Here is a 13,490-nt window from a genome sequence, read left to right as displayed (position 1 = left end):
ACCTCATTCCAACTTTAAAATGTTGCACATCTTTCTGACATTATTCGTGTAACACAACTTTTAAATCTGATTCTTACTTTTAGAGACATTAAACATTGTTCAGACCTTGTTAAAGAGGTTTTCTTCAGATTTTAACATTAACTAGAGTGCGTGATGTCACAGCTAGAGTGGAGCAAATCTTGAAATTTGCCTTCATATTTTTTTTTTAAACTGCCATAAATCCCAAACCCTACATTCCTGAGACATCATCTTTCATGACAAACGTAAGAAAACATCTCGTAGCTTGAAAAATGACAAATAATTAAGCAAAATAATAAAACAAAATGCCTCTTGAGGGCATGAAGTGACAAAAACGTTCAACATGTCTCCATTAAAACCCATTGTAATTTCAGGCTGATATTTCCTCACAGCAGCAGCCGCACACCTTTAGTTAAACTGCCAAAAAGGCCACATTATTAACCCGAAAGTACACAGAAATTACACTTCAGATACTCAACTTCCTTGACATGCTTCACGTTTTGAAATTTCACAGATATCTGTTATCGTTCTTCCACAAAACGTTCACATGTAAGAGGTTTATCTCTCATTCAGAACAATGCAAACCTTTGATCTCGACAGAGCTCGTTAGCTCAACTATAAACACCTGTGTAATGGAACACGATGATGTCATCACACCAACTGACATGCTCAGAGCAGCAGACTTCAGATAATGGTTAATGGTCGTGCCCTCAACAGCTCTACGTCAATTATGAGGTGTCATCATATGCCGTTCAAGAGAAGAGAGAGAGAGCAATCAAGAGTCAGTTCTAACTGTTCATTTCATTCTCTCTCTCTCTCTCTCTCTCTCTCTCTCTCTATCTTCCTCTTCCTCAATATCTTCCTCTATCTTCCTCTTCCTCAATATCTTCCTCTCTCCATCTTCCTCTTCCTCTCTATCTTCCTCTTCCTCTCTATGCAGAGGACGTGTCATGTGATCAGGGGGGATATGCCAGTGTGAATAGACGTGATTTTAGATGTGATTTTAAAAAAGGAGAGATGACAGAGGTGTTTTGAGGGACTACTATCTAGAGCAGGGGTTTTCAAAGTGTGGGAAGGTCTCTATCTATACTCTATCTCTCTTTTTAAAGAGCGTCATCTCTCTGCTTAATATCGGCTCTCTCTCTACTATCTCTATCTCTCTCTTCTCTTCTCTCTCTCTCTCTCTCTCTCTCTCTCCCTCCTCTCTCCTCTCTCTCTCTCGAGTGAGTGAGTGAGTGAGGAACGGTCTGTGAGTGAGTGAGTTACTAACTTTTTCACACGTTTTTCTACTAACATATTTATTGTTTTATGTTGTAAGTTGTGTGTATTGTGTACATGGTTTAAACGTTTTATTGTTGGTGTTTTCTAGTGGTTTGGGCGTGTGTGGTTTGTTTGTGTGTGTGTGTGTTTGTGACGCAGCTGCGGCATGGATTATGCCCGGCTGAGCCGCAAACATGGTTTTAAAATTTCTCCGATGACACCGTGCTCGGTGGAGGAGTGCAGCCTGGCTGTGGGGGCCTTAGTGGGGCACAGCAGCATCAGATCTGCGGCTCGGATGAACGGCGGGGGTGGTGATATTTGTGGACACAGAGGATAAAGCGAACAAGGTGGTGGAGACCGGGATCGTTGTTAACGACACGTTCATTTCCGTGTCTCCACTAACCACTCCTGCTACAAGGGTAACAGTCTCAAATATCCCGCCGTTCATACGGGATGACTTCCTGGTGAGAGAGCTGTCTAAGCACGGGAAGATAGTGTCCTCCATCAGGAAGCTGTCCTCGGGCTGCAGATCTCCACTGCTAAAACATGTTGTGTCTCACAGGAGAAGTGTCCTCATGATCCTCAATAAGAGAGACGAGGAACTCAATCTGGTGCTAAGTCTGAGAATGGATGATTTTAATTATGTTTTGTTTGTAAACTCGGGGACTGCCAAGTGCTTCGGATGCGGGGAGGAGGGGCATTTGGCCAGAGCGTGTCCGGGGAAAAATAAAAAACAGGGGGAGGAGGAAAAAAATGAAAAACAGGGGGAGGAGGAAAAAAATGAAAAACAGGAGAAAACTCCAGAAGAGACTCCTGATGTAATGACTGCAGCGGGAAACCCCACTGAGCGGCCCCCGGAGCAGGGTGAGGGTTCCTCAAAGCCCCCAAAGCGGGCTGAGAGTCCCTCAAAGCCCCCAAAGCAGGGTGAGGGTTCCTCAAAGCCCCCAGAGCGGGCTGAGAGTCCCTCAAAGCCCCCAAAGCAGGGTGAGGGTTCCTCAAAGCCCCCAAAGCAGGGTGAGGGTTCCTCAAAGCCCCCAACGCGGGCTGAGAGTCCCTCAAAGCCCCCGGAGCAGGTTGAGGAAAATTTTGGGGAAAAAAAGATTAATGGGGAAAATAATAAAAAAAGCGACCTTTGTGTTGATGTGGGACAAAAGGTCGTCCCTAAAAAAAGAGTGGAAACGGCAGAACTCTCTGCATCTGCTGCATTAAAAAAAAACATGGAAGCTCAAGTTTCTACAAAAAAAAGAAAACAAAAAGAGAAAGAAAATAGCTCTCAGGCCAAGAAAGTGGCAGTGAGTGAGGAGGGGGAGAAAGAGGAGGAAATGGTGGTGGAGGAAGAGGAGGTGAAGGAGGCAGAGGAGGAGGAAAGTGAGGAAGATTTGATGGAGGATGAAGAGGATGAGGATGAAGAGGACTGTGCTGAGGCCAGTCAGCCTCTCACCGACTCACAATTGGAAAGTCCATTTTTTAAAGTGGAGCAAATTAAAGAATTTCTTAGAAAAACTAAAAACAAGAGACGAGTAAAAATAGAAGAGTTTTTTTACAGACAAGAGCTTGTTTGTACAGTCTGTAAAAGCTCAGATGCATCTCTTCACTGAAAGGGAATGTTTTCGTTTGAAGGTCCTGAAAATGAAGATACAGAAAGAGATTTTAAATGAAGAGGAAAATAACATGTACGGCACTTAGTATGCTGGGTTTTACATACGTGTTGTTTTTAAGCGGTGTGTCTCTCCTCACATCCTTTTTAATGAGTGATTTTAAAGTCTGCACTTTAAATGTCAATGGAGCTAGGGATGTGGGGAAGAGGGCTTGTGTTTATGAGCTTTTAAAAATAAAAAAGGTCAATGTAGCAATGCTACAAGAAACGCACAGCGACACTTTAAACGGGACAGACTGGAGGAGGGAGTGGGATGGGGAGGTGGTTTTAAGTGGTCTTAGCAGCACCAGTGCAGGAGTGGCAGTCCTGTTTGCTAAAGATTTTATCCCCAAGTCCCACACAGTGGAGGAAAGAATAAAGGGCAGACTGTTGGTGGTGAGAGCTAACTTTGAGCTTTTTAATCTGGTTTTTATCAATGTATACGCTCCTAATTCAGGTCCTGCCAGAGTTCAGTTTTTAAACGAGCTCAGCGCTGTTTTAAGTGAGTGTGAACCAGAAGAGTTTTTATTTTTAGGGGGAGATTTTAACTGCACACAGAACGACGAGTTAGATAGGAACCATAGGGAACCTCATGCTGCATCCAAAAGAGCCATGACACAGTTAATAGCAACACATAGCCTATCAGACATATGGAGAGAGCATCACACACATCACAGACAGTACACATGGGTCCACTCTAGGGAGAACCTTTTATCAATGGCTAGGCTAGACAGGTTTTACTGTTTTAAGCACCATTTGAATGTTTTTAAAAAGTGTGCTATATTGCCTGTTGGTTTCTCTGACCACTCCCTTGTATTGTGTGATGTTTTTATTGCCAACATAAAAAGAAAATCTGCGTATTGGCATTTTAACACTGCTCTGCTTTTAGATACACATTTTAGAGAGGTTTTTATTTATTTTTGGAAAGGTTTTAGAGAAAGGAAGGGGGATTTTAACTCATTGAAGCAGTGGTGGGATTGTGGGAAAGCCGACATCAAGCAGCTTTGTCTTCAGTACACTCTCAATGTTTCTCGTGACATCACCAAGTCTATGAGAGATCTGGAGATGGAAATAGTGGAACTGCAGAGCTATGCAGAGTCCACAGGAAATCCAGGTTGTATTGAAGACCTAAAATCTAAAAAAGCCATTTTGGCAGATCTGCTGGGTTCCAGAGCACAGGGGGCGCTGGTCCGGTCCCGATTCCAGAGCGCTTCCCTGATGGTTTCACCAACAAAATACTTCTTCAGTCTGGAGAAGAAGAACGGGCAGGGCAGGCTGATCCACGCTCTGAAGTCAGCAGGAGGGCAGCAGCTGACAGGAAACAGCCAGATCCGGCAGAGAGCGGTGGACTTCTACTGCGACCTCTTCACCAGTCAGTACACCGAAGATGAGGGAGGTTTTAATCTGTTCTGCAGGGGCCTACCAACAGTCTCTGAAGAGACGAAAAAAGAGCTGGACGGGCCCCTGACTGAGGAGGAACTGTGTGCAGCACTCAAGAGCATGCAGGGGGGGAAGGCCCCTGGAATAGATGGCCTCCCCCCAGAGTTTTACAAGACATTTTGGGACTTTTTAAAAGAGGATCTAATGGACCTTTTTAATGAAAGTTTTAATGACTCTTTACTCCCTCTGAGCTGCAGAAGAGCTGTTTTAACCCTCCTTCCGAAAAAAGGTGACCTACAAGAAATAAAGAACTGGAGGCCCGTCTCTCTGCTGTGCACCGACTACAAGCTGCTGTCCAGGGCCCTGTCCTCCAGGCTGAGGAAGGTGATGGACCAGGTGGTAGACCGGACCCAGACCTACTGTGTGCCCGGCAGGTCAATTGTTGACAATGTGTCACTAATTCGAGATATTTTGGAAGTCTCTGGTTCATTGGGTTTCGACACTGGTCTGGTTTCATTGGACCAGGAAAAGGCTTTCGACCGGGTTGAGCACCGTTACCTGTGGAAGGTGTTGGAGAGGTTCGGCCTCAGCCCGGGCTTCATCGCCATGATAAAGGTGATGTATGTGAACATTGAGAGTGTGCTTAAGATAAATGGCGGTCTGTCTAGACCCTTTAATGTGACCAGGGGGATAAGACAAGGCTGCTCGATGTCAGGTATGTTGTACACACTAGCAATAGAGCCCATGCTACACAATATCCGCTCTTTTAATGAGGGCCTGTTTTTACCTGGTTTTGATACACGTTTTATTTTATCGGCCTATGCAGACGACATAATTGTTTTTATAAAAAATCAACAGGATGTTTTAAAGCTAGGGCAGGTAGTAGATACTTTTCAAAAGCTCTCCTCTGCAAAGGTCAACTGGGCCAAAAGTGAGGCCCTAGCAGTGGGGGAGTGGACTGGTGGCCTCCCTCAACTCCCAGGTGGGTTGACTTGGAAGAGGGGTGGCATCAAGTATTTGGGGGTCCATCTTGGAGATGAGGGCACACTGGGGAAAAACTGGGAAGGAGTTCTAGAAAAGGTGGAGGGGAAACTAAACAAGTGCCGTTGGTTACTTCCCCACATGTCCTACAGAGGCAGGGTGCTGGTCATCAACAACCTGATAGCATCCAGCCTCTGGCATAAACTCAAGTGTGTGGAACCCCCTGCTGGTCTTTTAAATAAGTTGCAAATTATTATTTTAAATTTCTTTTGGGATAAGTTGCACTGGGTTCCTCAATGCATGCTGTACCTACCAAAGGAAGAGGGGGGGCAAGGGTTGGTGCACCTAGAGAGTTGAGCAGCTGCTTTTAAACTACAGTTTTTACAAAGATACCTGACAGGAAACGATGTCGATGTCGTCTGGAGGCCGGTAGCCAGCACCATTTTAAGGGGGGTAGCAGGCCTGGGTTTGGATGCGTCATTGTTTTTAACAAACTGTGATTTTACTCGTGTGTGTGTTTTGCCTCCGTTTTACAAAGGACTTTTTAAAGTATGGACACTTTTTAAATGGGCCAGAGTGGGTCCCGCAGCATCTCTGTTCTGGCTCCTGGAAGAGCCTCTGGTGTGGGGGGCCCGGCTGGATGTCCAGGACAGCAGCAGACCTGCACTTACTGAGAGACTTCGGTCCGTTGGGGTCGTGAAGCTGAGGAACATCGTGGATGCTGCAGGTCCTGGACTCCACAACACCGAGGCCGTGGCCTCTCTGCTCGGCCTGAAGTCGGCCCGCCACACCAGAACCATCCTGAACGAGTGGACTAAAAGGCTAACTGACGATGAGATGGAGATGCTGCGGGAGTATTCTAACAGGAAGGAAACCCCTGACGAAGGGGACCCTTTTCCAGACATTGGGATTTTAGCAGACCAGGATGGACTAGAACCCAGAACTCATTCAGACATTCACATGCAGAATGGAAAAGGTTTTTATAGACTCTGCACTCTGGCCCTGAACAAACAGAAACTAAGTGAGAGGAGAGACACGGTGTGGAAACAGAGGCTTAACGTCCCGGGGGGCTGTGAACCTGTATGGAGGCTCTTCTACAAACCTCCACTGAACAAGCGGTCTGGAGACCTGCAGTGGAGGATCCTCCACGGGGCCCTGGGCGTTAACGCCTTTGTGTCGAAAATAAACCCCACCGTGTCCTCCGAGTGTCCGTTCTGCACCGACAGAGAGACGATCACTCACTGCTACCTGGACTGTCACAGACTGAAGCCTCTTTTTAATGTTTTAAAAACTGTGTTTTTAGACTGTGGGGAGGTTTTTACAGAGACTGCTTTTATTTTTGGTGCTGGCTACAAGAAACAGAATGCAGGGAAGTGGGAACTGTTGAATTTTATTGTGGGGCAGGCAAAAATATCAATTTACAAAAGCAGGAAGAACAAAGTGAACAGTACAGCAGGTCAGCAACTCACTAACATGTTTTTATCTTTGGTAAAGGCACGAGTGAGAGTAGATTTTAGATTTCACTGTCTGATGAAAAGTATGGAAGAGTTTTTAAACCGGTGGTGTTTCACTACAGCTGTGTGCTCGGTGGTGGGGGAGGAGCTTGCTTTTAACTGTTTTTGTGTGAGGAAAAAAGGGGAATTCTTCTCTCAATGTATATAAGAAAATAGTTTTAATTGTTTGGTGAAAATCTAAATAAAAGTGTTTTTTAAAAATCAAAAAAAAATCTCTCTCTCTCTCTCTCTCTCTCTCTCTCTCTCTCTCTCTCTCTCTCTCTCTCTCTCTCTCTCTCTCTCTCTCTCTCTCTCTCTCTCTCTCTCTCTCTCTCTCTCTCTCACACAATGTTCGAAACGGCCCAAAACTTCACAGGTTTGGTAACGATGCAGCCATCAACGCATCTAACCGTATTATGGGGTTTCATCAAATGCCGTTGCCATGGCGACAGACCACTCGCCATGAAGCACGATGTCGCTGTAAGTCCAATGGACACGGTCCGATCGTCCCCCAAACTTCGCTTGTATATCACCGGTCCAGCCCTCAACAGCTCTACGTCAATTATGGGGTTTCTTCAAATGCCGTTGCCATGGCAACACAATGCTCGCCATGAAACACGGTTTTCTCATAACTTCAGTGAAAATGCTCCAAACGGCCCAAAACTTCACAGGTTTGGTAACGATGCAGCCATCAACGCATCTAACCGTATTATGGGGTGTCATCAAATGCCGTTGCCATGGCGACAGACCACTCGCCATGAAGCACGATGTCGCTGTACGTCCAATGGACACGGTCCGATCGTCCTCCAAACTTCGCTTGTATATCACCGGTACAGCCCTCAACAGCTCTACGTCAATTATGGGGTTTCTTCAAATGCCGTTGCCATGGTAACACAAGGCTTGCCATGAAACACGGTTTTCTCATAACTTCAGTGAAAATGCTCCAAACAGCCCAAAACTTCACAGGTTTGGTAACGATGCAGCCATCCACACATCTAAGCGTATTATGGGATGTCATCAAATGCCGTTGGCATGGCGACAGATCATTCACCATCAAGTTAGTTCAAAAGTTTGCAGTTCAAATATTCTGCTGCTTTTCCAAGCCTTTTTACTTTCTTTTCTTCTCTCATCACACATTCAAGCCCCTAGTGTTCATGTATAATTTCAATCTAAATTCTTCACTTTCTTCTTACACATTACATTTCAGTATAGCAGTTTAGCGTCAGCTTTTAAGCATAAAGCATTCCCACTAGCAATTTCTTCAGGAATTGCATTCTCTATTTCTTTCTGATATGCTTTATTGTACCAGAGTACACTTGAGGCAATAGTTGTGTTAAGTATTCAACAATTGTTTCAGTATTTCAGTCTGCAACAGAGAATCAATATTTGTTGTTATACATTGTATTACAATTCTTGTTTCAAACACACACACACCATGACTGAAGCTTCTGAGTTACCCTCCTCTTAAAATAAAATAGAGTCTTCAAACATTTAAAATGTGATTAAATAGGGTTCAGATTCATTTTCTTTGGATAATTGTCACAAGCCGTAGTGCCTTTGTTAAAGAAGTTGAAGAATAACCAACAAGAGCATGCACCTAAGTCCCGCCGTCACCTGTCTCACCGGGGGTCCTGCCAACTCCTTGTCCTGTTTCGTTGGGGGTTCCGCTGGGAGTCCCGCTGGGAGTCCCGCTGGGAGTCCTGCCAACTCTGTGCCCTGACCTGTTGGGGGTCCCGCCAACACCTGTTCCGTCGGAGGTCCAGCCAGCTCCGAATCCTGTTCAGTCAGAGGTCCCGCTGCCACCAGATCCTAACCCGCCGGGGGTCCCGCCTACACCATGTCCAGTTCTGTTGGGGGTCCTGCTGACGCCTCTTCCGCCGACACCTTGTCCTGTTCCGACGGCGGTCCCGTCGACACCAGCCCTTGTTCCGTCTGGGGTCCAGTCGACACCAGCCCTTGCCCCGTCCGGGGTTCCACTGACACCAGCCCATGTTCTATCCATGGTCCTGTCTGTGCCATCGTGGGTTACGTCTGCACCTGTCCCGACGGCTCCGGTTCCTGTCCAGCCGACACCGATTCCTGTCCCGCCAACACCGGTTCCTGTCCCGCCATCCCCAGCTCCCAGTGCTCCCGATTCCTGTGCTCCTGCTCCGGCAATCCAGCTGACCCCGGAGGGGCCCCATCGCGGCCTACGCCGTCTTCCTGCCCGTCCTCCGGAGCTGTCCCGGCGCTGCCTTCCTGCCCTTCCTCCGGAGCTGTCCCGGCACTGCCTTCCTGCCCGTCCTCCGGAGCTGTCCCGCCTCCGTCCTGCCCGTCCTCCGGAGCTGTCCCGCCTCCGTCCTGCCCGTCCTCCGGAGCTGTCCCGGCGCTGCCTTCCTGCCCGTCCTCCGGAGCTGTCCCGGCGCCGCCTTCTTGCCCGGCCCCCTGAGTTCCCCAGCCGAGTCCTTCGCCCTCGAGCCCGGCCCCCTGAGTGCCGCGGCCTTCGCCCTCGAGCCTGGCCCCCTGACTTTCCCAGCCGATGCCTTTCCCCTCGAGCCCGGCCCCCTGACTTTCCCAGCCGCGGCCTTCGCCCTGTAGCCCGGCCCCCTGACTTTCCCAGCCGCTGCCTTCGCCCTCGAGCCGGGCCCCCTGACTTTCCCAGCCGCTGCCTTCTCCCTCGAGTCCGGCCCACTAATTTACCCCGACGAGGCCTTCACCCCTGTCTTCGGCCCCCTGAGTTTCCCCGCCGCGGACTTCCCTGCTCTGTGGCTTTGCCCCCGGGCCGTCCGCCCGAGTCCCCCTTCTTCTTTAGGGACGTCTGGGATCCCTTGAGGGGGGGGGGGGGGGGTAATGTCACGATCTGTCTGTGTTGTGTTTTGTCTTGTCTTATTCTGTCTTTGTTTTCCTGTTTTATTTTGAAAAGTGTTCACCCCCCGTCTTGCCTGTTGCTTTCTGTCTCTGTGTTCCCTCCTGCCTGATTACCCGATTGTGTTCACCTTGTGCCCCTGTGTTTTCTCCTCCATCCTCACCTGTGTCTTGTTTGTGTGATTAGTCTTGTGTGCATTTAAGTTCTGTTTTTTCTGTCTGTCATTGTTAGATCCTTGTTTGTCTTTGACTGTGTTCACGGGGAAGAGTTCTGTATGTTACTATTTAGCCTTGAAATAAAGGTATTTTCTGTTTATTCTGCATTTGGGTCCTGCCTGCTTCACTCAACCCTGAAAGACACAATCCTATGCAAAATTATTTTATTTTTTCTATGTCTTCTGTGAGAAATACTGCAAACATGTTCAGGAAATAACTTTTGCTTTTATGTACTTAAATTATTCCATATTTTGGAAGTAGCGTCTGTCACTAATGCTCTGTCCTTCCTTCCATAGCTGAGGGAGGAGTAATTCACAAACTAAATGCAACTGTACCAGGAGATGTGAGAAGTAACAGTAAAATTAGTAACAGTATCAGTCGTCATGGAAATTAAAATCCTATGTGTTATTTAAATGCGGCTTCTGGACAAAGTCATAATTCAAGTTATATTTTGTATGGCTTTGAATGTATGAATTGTTCTTTCTAATGGACGTTAGTGTACCGGAGTAGACTGTAGACATACCGGAGTAGACTGTAGACATGTTAGGTTTAACAGTAATTCAGTCTGTCTTTACTAAATTATGTTCTTAAACAATTTGCTATACTGTCAGTTGTGTATATGGTCAATTACAACTTTACGGTTATATATAAGGGATTGTGATTTACCAAATTCCTCTCGGGATTGAGTTGTGCTAGTTAACTGGAACCTCCTCACAGGATGACTGAAAGCCACCCTCAGTCGCAGGGTTTTTGACTCTAAAACAGCACATAGAACATTAAGAACAGGTTACAGATGTTTTTTCCTTTCATTTTTTTCAAGCTACATACAGGTTAACAATTTATTAAATCTATTGAAACATATTCCTCAATAGTCTTTAATGTCTTCTATTACAGTATGAGCTCAGAACAGTCTCATAATACACACATGCACACAGAAGGATTCACACTTGTATTTCATGATCCGCAAAAGGATTCACACTTGTATTTCCGGATCCACACTTGTGTTTTTCAATGCACACACAAATGTGTTCCGTTTCATATACATGTAAATAAAATCCAAATACAGAAAAAAGTTTTACATATGTAATTTTTTCTATCTATAGCCAATCAGATGAGCGCGCCCCCACGAGGGTAGATTTCTTGCGTTTATGACGTAGCGCTTCATGTACGCATTTTGCGCTGTCCGGAGCTGACAGGTCCATGGAGCCTGCCTGCAGGCGCTAATCTCAGGACACCTCCACTCTCAGTACATTGCCACTTTCCGAACAGGAAATGCACGCAAATACAAGCCTTTATCTTATTAAGGTACAATGCCACTTTCCGAACCATTAATGAATGCTTGTGTACACAAAAACGGCAGGCAAAACCGTTTTAAATGTGTGTTTCCTGTATGGCGAATACAGCTGCTTTATTTATGTCTGTATGAAGTTGTTGTGAGTGTGAGGGGGCAGCTACAGGTTAGCTTAGCCTAATCGATCAGTGCACTACGAAGCCAGTGCTAGACAGTGAACTGTCAACGGGGGGAGCCCCGCCGGTCATTATCGGCCGATATTCACTCTTAATAGTTTGACCGGTGCTCTCTATAAAGGCCGTTCAGGAGAGCTGGATCTGATCGATATGGACATAAACGCGAGTGAAGTTTTAGCGAGCTGCATGAGAAACTGACGGGGAGAGAGGGAGGGAGAGAGGAAAATATAGGATCCGTTACTCCCGTGTTATTAGCCATATCCGGTCATAGTCCGGTAATTACCTGCTAACGGAAACTCTGCTACACAATTCTTCTTATTATTGAAACATGACCGGTAAGTTTCAAATTTGTCCGGTAAAATGAATTCTGTCCGCGGAAACCCTGCTCCGGACAGCGCAAAATGCGTATATGAAGTGTCATGAACGCAATAAATCATACCCTCGTGGGGACGCGCTCATGTGATTGGCTTAGAATGAAGGAGACATCTGATTGGCTATAGATAGAAAAAATTACAAGTACGAATCGGGTGACCGTCAGGGGAGTCGCAAAAAACCCACACACGAATGCACAGCGATACATGCACAGAAAGCGGTTTGTGTTTGCAGGTTGAGGCGATTTAAACGGAAAACAAATATGTGAGGATCAAAAATACATATGTAAAACTTTTTTCTGTATTTGGATTTTATTTACATGTATATGAAACGGAACACATTTGTGTGTGCATTGAAAAACACAAGTGTGGATCCGGAAGTACAAGTGTGAATCCTTTTGCGGATCATGATATACAAGTGTGAATCCTTCTGTGTGCATGTGTGTATTATGAGACTGTTCTGAGCCCATATTACAGTGCCACTGAAAGATGTTCTACGTTTCTATATGAGATGATGTGCTGGAACTAACCCGCACCCTCAGAACATAATGACTGTGTTAATGACCTGTTCTAATTGCTCCACCATTTGCGGCGTGCGTTGAAGCTTCAACGCTTCTGCCCATTCACTTTGAATGGGGTGACGTCACACTTCGCCGAACTGCATTGTGGGAGCGTTGCTTCGCTTTGCTCGCGTTGCTCGCTTCAAAAGTTGAGTAATGTTCAACTTTTGAAGCTTCTGCGGAAGCGTCAGCCAATCAAATCATATGCCAGTACAAGCTCTAGCCAATCAAACCGCGTGCTTGTGTGTCCGGGGCGGGAGATTCATGTGATTGGTTGTTGGTCGAGTTTCAGACAAGCTCACTGGCAAGCTTCAACGCACGCCGCCGTGTGGACGCTGCGTAAGGGGTCTCTGGAGTGTCCCCTCCAGAGCGTGATCTTTTCCTCTCCTCAGCTGCTCCCTTTGTTAGAGTGAAAAATCATCTCTCTTTGGTTAAATATACTGAAACCAAAAGACAGATGACACATTAAAATAAATCCCAACATGCTGTGTAGGTTAGGTGTTCATCAGCTTTAAAAGCATTTGAATTGATACTCTGAAACTCTGAAACTCTTGTGGAGAGAAGGAGCTTTATTTTTCCAAAGAACTTCCTCTTTTGGTATTGTGATGGTGTAGGAGAGTCCAACCTCTTTAATACGTTTCAACTGGGTCGAGATGTGGTGAGGCAAAAGATCTGTTTGGAATCTTCTAAACTAAACTGTATGTTGAAGTTCAATAATGATGGATATTAAAACACCAACCTTGGCTTCATCTAGCATGATGTCATGCTTCATCTCAAGAGCCACTACCTCTTGGTAGTTGGGGTCATTGGGGTCCAGGTTATGTTTTTTATAACTAGATTGACAATATATCTAAATCAAAGAGCCAACTAGTGTAGGCAGCTGCCGTCTGATATCAAGGATATGGAATAAATACTCAAATGGCTTGCCATAGGACCTGCAGTTGTGGAGGCTAAACTGGTAATACCCGCAGTTGTATCAGCTGCAGTTGTGGGAGCTACAGTTGTAGGAGCTGCAGTTTTGGGGGCTACAGTCATGGAGGCAGCTTTAGGAGCTTCAGTTGTATGACCTGCAGTTGTATGAGTTGCAGTTGTTGTAGTTGTAGCAGATGCAGTGTTGGTGCCTGTTACTGGAGATGTAGGGGCTGCAGTTGTGGCTGTTAAAATGAGAGATGTGGTAGTTGAAACTGGATTGGTGGGGCCTGCAGTTGTCGTGGTTGAAATTGTAGTTGTGGCTGCAGGTGTAGTGGTTGAAACTGGAGTTGTG

The 13,490-nt window shown here is 46.2% G+C and overlaps 1 protein-coding gene across 1 annotated transcript; it reads left to right on the top strand.

Annotated features, from left to right (window-relative positions):
* Positions 1-1,281: 1,281 nt before the first annotated feature.
* LOC117495094 (glutamic acid-rich protein-like) lies at positions 1,282-2,896 on the top strand. The gene has a single exon (XM_034146162.1). It carries the CDS (start codon positions 1,854-1,856, stop codon positions 2,874-2,876), a length of 1,023 nt encoding a protein of 340 aa, XP_034002053.1. The 5' UTR covers positions 1,282-1,853; the 3' UTR covers positions 2,877-2,896.
* Positions 2,897-13,490: the final 10,594 nt, after the last annotated feature.

The sequence above is a fragment of the Trematomus bernacchii genome, unplaced genomic scaffold (genome assembly GCF_902827165.1).
Source record: "Trematomus bernacchii unplaced genomic scaffold, fTreBer1.1, whole genome shotgun sequence".
Lineage (NCBI taxonomy): Eukaryota > Metazoa > Chordata > Actinopteri > Perciformes > Nototheniidae > Trematomus > Trematomus bernacchii.
The sequence above is the reverse complement of the archived record's forward strand: the minus strand, read 5'-3'. Positions and strand labels throughout refer to the sequence as shown.